This window comes from Macrobrachium rosenbergii, chromosome 37 (assembly GCF_040412425.1).
Source record: "Macrobrachium rosenbergii isolate ZJJX-2024 chromosome 37, ASM4041242v1, whole genome shotgun sequence".
In the NCBI taxonomy this organism is placed as follows: domain Eukaryota; kingdom Metazoa; phylum Arthropoda; class Malacostraca; order Decapoda; family Palaemonidae; genus Macrobrachium; species Macrobrachium rosenbergii.
Window position 1 is genome coordinate 16023970 of NC_089777.1, and position 2875 is coordinate 16026844.

Below are 2875 nucleotides of genomic sequence, written 5' to 3' on the forward strand. Positions count from 1 at the left end.
ATCACAGTTATTGCTCTACTCTTGTCTGACCTCTCAAACTTTCTCCTGCCTCCTTTTGAATCCTAACAATCCTTTCAAAATGAAACCGCCACTGCTGGCGCTTGTGTTTCTCTGCGGGTAACCCACACGAATGACGGAAGCTCCCCTCCCGAGAAGATCGGAAAGCTTAAGATTAGAAAGTTGTCCCCGGATTAACACAGCTGTCCCCTGTGGACATCCGATGGTTGGTCTCAGTAACCCCAATTACCAATCTGCTGATGCCTGAGGTCGCCGCAGCAATTAAGCAAGAAGGGGGTTAGTGCCGTCAGTGCACCTCATGCGGTGCACTGTAGGCATTACCAGCGAGGGCATTCAAATGGCCAGCTCGATCTAAAACAATAACAACCGTGGTCAGACCTCCCCACCGCCAACATCTTGACTCCCAGGTCAAGTCATCTGTTGACACCATATCAAAATACTTCATATTAAGGAAACAAGAGGGCCCTGTAATTAATGGTAAATTATTTTTTCTCCTCAATGATGGGTAGGTTATTTAACCTGCAGAGGCACTGAAAAAATACAGTCGTGTAATCCGTAATTAACTGCTAAAATGGAATATGGACAATAAGCAAAAGTCCTGAAAGGCTACTCCTGCCGAACCAGCCACAAATTTTATGAGTGTTCATTAAACTCGTTATGGTATTATTATTATAAGAACTATGATTGTTATTTCCAAAATCCACATCAAGAAAAATCATTAAGAACCAAAATTTACTCGAGTTGTTTCTATAGAAAACGAATCACAGTAAATGACAGATCTTAGAATGTTTGAAAGACAATAATGAAAGCCCAGCTCTCCTTATGCAGTCCTTGAAGTATAGTACTTCAATAGGTTTAAATGGAGGATACTTACGAAGGACATGTTACAGTCTTCCAAACATCCTACGATCGCTAGGGCGTAGCCAGGAAAAGAAGACGGCTCTGCGAGTTCTGTTAATCCTTTTAGATCTTGTTTGCCGCATTGCCCGAGATCTATCATTCGTTGTGCTTCGTTTTTAAAGAAACCGCGCTGAGAAATGTTGGTTTTCCCAATTATTTTTCTTTCTTTGTGCGCTTTTTGGAAATGACAATCATAGTTCATATAATAACACCCGTAATGTATTTAATGCATTAAAGCTAAAAATTTGTGTGGGTGGTTAGGCAGGTATATCTCTTCAAGCCACTTGAATATTGTCCATATTCCATTCTAGCAGTTATTTATTGATGATATGACTAGTTTTTTCATTGCCTCTGCAGTTTAAATACTCACCATTTAGGAGAGAAAAATAATTTACAATTTACTGGGTCCCTTGTTTCTTTAAAACGAAATATTTTAATATTTATAAACAGTTACTTGACCTCGGAGTCACGATGTTGGCGGTGGAGAAATTTGATCCGCTCTGCCAAACCTTCGTTTCTGGACACGTGTTCGGGCATAGAGTATTTAAAGGGTCTGCGGTCACTTGTAGAATCACTGCTCTCAGGCTGCCATTCTGACAGGACAGTATGGGAAAGCCAAAGCTGAAACTACAGGAACCGACAGGTCTCTGGAAACTACAGGAACCGATGGGTCTCTGGAAACTACAGGAACCGACGGGTCTCTGGAAACTACAGGAACCGATGGGTCTCTGAAACTACAGGAACCGACGGGTCTCTGGAAACCAGGAACCGACGGGTCTCTGGAAACTACAGGAACCGACGGGCCTCTGGAAACTACAGGAACCGACGGGTCTCTGGAAACTACAGGAACCGACGGGTCTCTGGAAACTACAGGAACCAACGGGTCTCTGGAAACTACAGGAACCGACGGGTCTCTGGAAACTACAGGAAAGCGGGTCTCTGGAAACTACAGGAACCGGCGGGACTCTGGAAACTACAGGAACCGACGGGTCTCTGAAACTACAGGAACCGACGGGACTCTGGAAACTACAGGAACCGACGGGACTCTGGAAACTACAGGAACCGACGGGTCTCTGGAAACTACAGGAACCGACGGGTCTCTGGAAACTACAGGAACCGACGGGTCTCTGGAAACTACAGGAAAGACGGGTCTCTGGAAACTACAGGAACCGACGGGACTCTGGAAACTACAGGAACCGACGGGCCTCTGGAAACTACAGGAACAACGTGGTCTCTGAAACTACAGGAACCGACGGGTCTCTGAAACTACAGGAACCGAGCGGGCCTCTGGAAACTACAGGAACCGACGGGCCTCTGGAAACTACAGGAACCGACAGGCCTCTGGAAACTACAGGAACCATGGGTCTCTGGAAACTACAGGAACCGGCGGGTCTCTGGAAACTACAGGAAACGGGTCTCTGAAACTACAGGAACCGACGGGCCTCTGAAACTACAGGAACAGACAGGTCTCTGGAAACTACAGGAACCGACAGGTCTCTGGAAACTACAGGAACCGACGGGCCTCTGGAAACTACAGGAACCGACGGGCCTCTGGAAACTACAGGAACCGACGGGCCTCTGGAAACTACAGGAACCGACGGGTCTCTGGAAACTACAGGAACCGACGGGTCTCTGGAAACTACAGGAACCGACGGGTCTCTGGAAACTACAGGAACCGACGGGTCTCTGGAAACTACAGGAACCGACAGGTCTCTGGAAACTACAGGAACTGACAAGTCTCTGGAAACTCCATAAACAAGGGCTTAACGTTAAGGGAAAGATTTGGATGGATGCTTTTTATTTTCCGTAAAAGAAAACTATTGTGCCGGCTTTGTCTGTCCGTCCGCACTTTTTCTGTCCGACCTCAGATCTTAAAAACTACTGAGTCTAGAGGGCTGCAAATTGTTATGTTGATCATCCACCCTCCAATCATCAAACATACCAAATTGCAGCCCTC

At 46.3% G+C, this 2875-nt stretch overlaps 1 protein-coding gene across 1 annotated transcript; it reads left to right on the forward strand.

The window, feature by feature from the left end:
* The first annotated feature begins 519 nt into the window (after nt 1-519).
* LOC136825120 (uncharacterized) lies at nt 520-2673 on the forward strand. Its single transcript, XM_067081163.1, has 3 exons — nt 520-523; nt 1519-2145; nt 2402-2673. The coding sequence occupies exons 1-3, from the start codon at nt 520-522 to the stop codon at nt 2671-2673; spliced, it is 903 nt and encodes a 300-aa protein (XP_066937264.1).
* The last annotated feature ends 202 nt before the right edge of the window (nt 2674-2875 follow it).

Coding starts and splice junctions, on each gene's coding strand:
- LOC136825120 (XM_067081163.1), top strand. Junction 2,146..2,401: donor CTGGAAACTACAGGAACAAC/GTGGTCTCTGAA, acceptor TGGAAACTACAG/GAACCGACAGGTCTCTGGAA.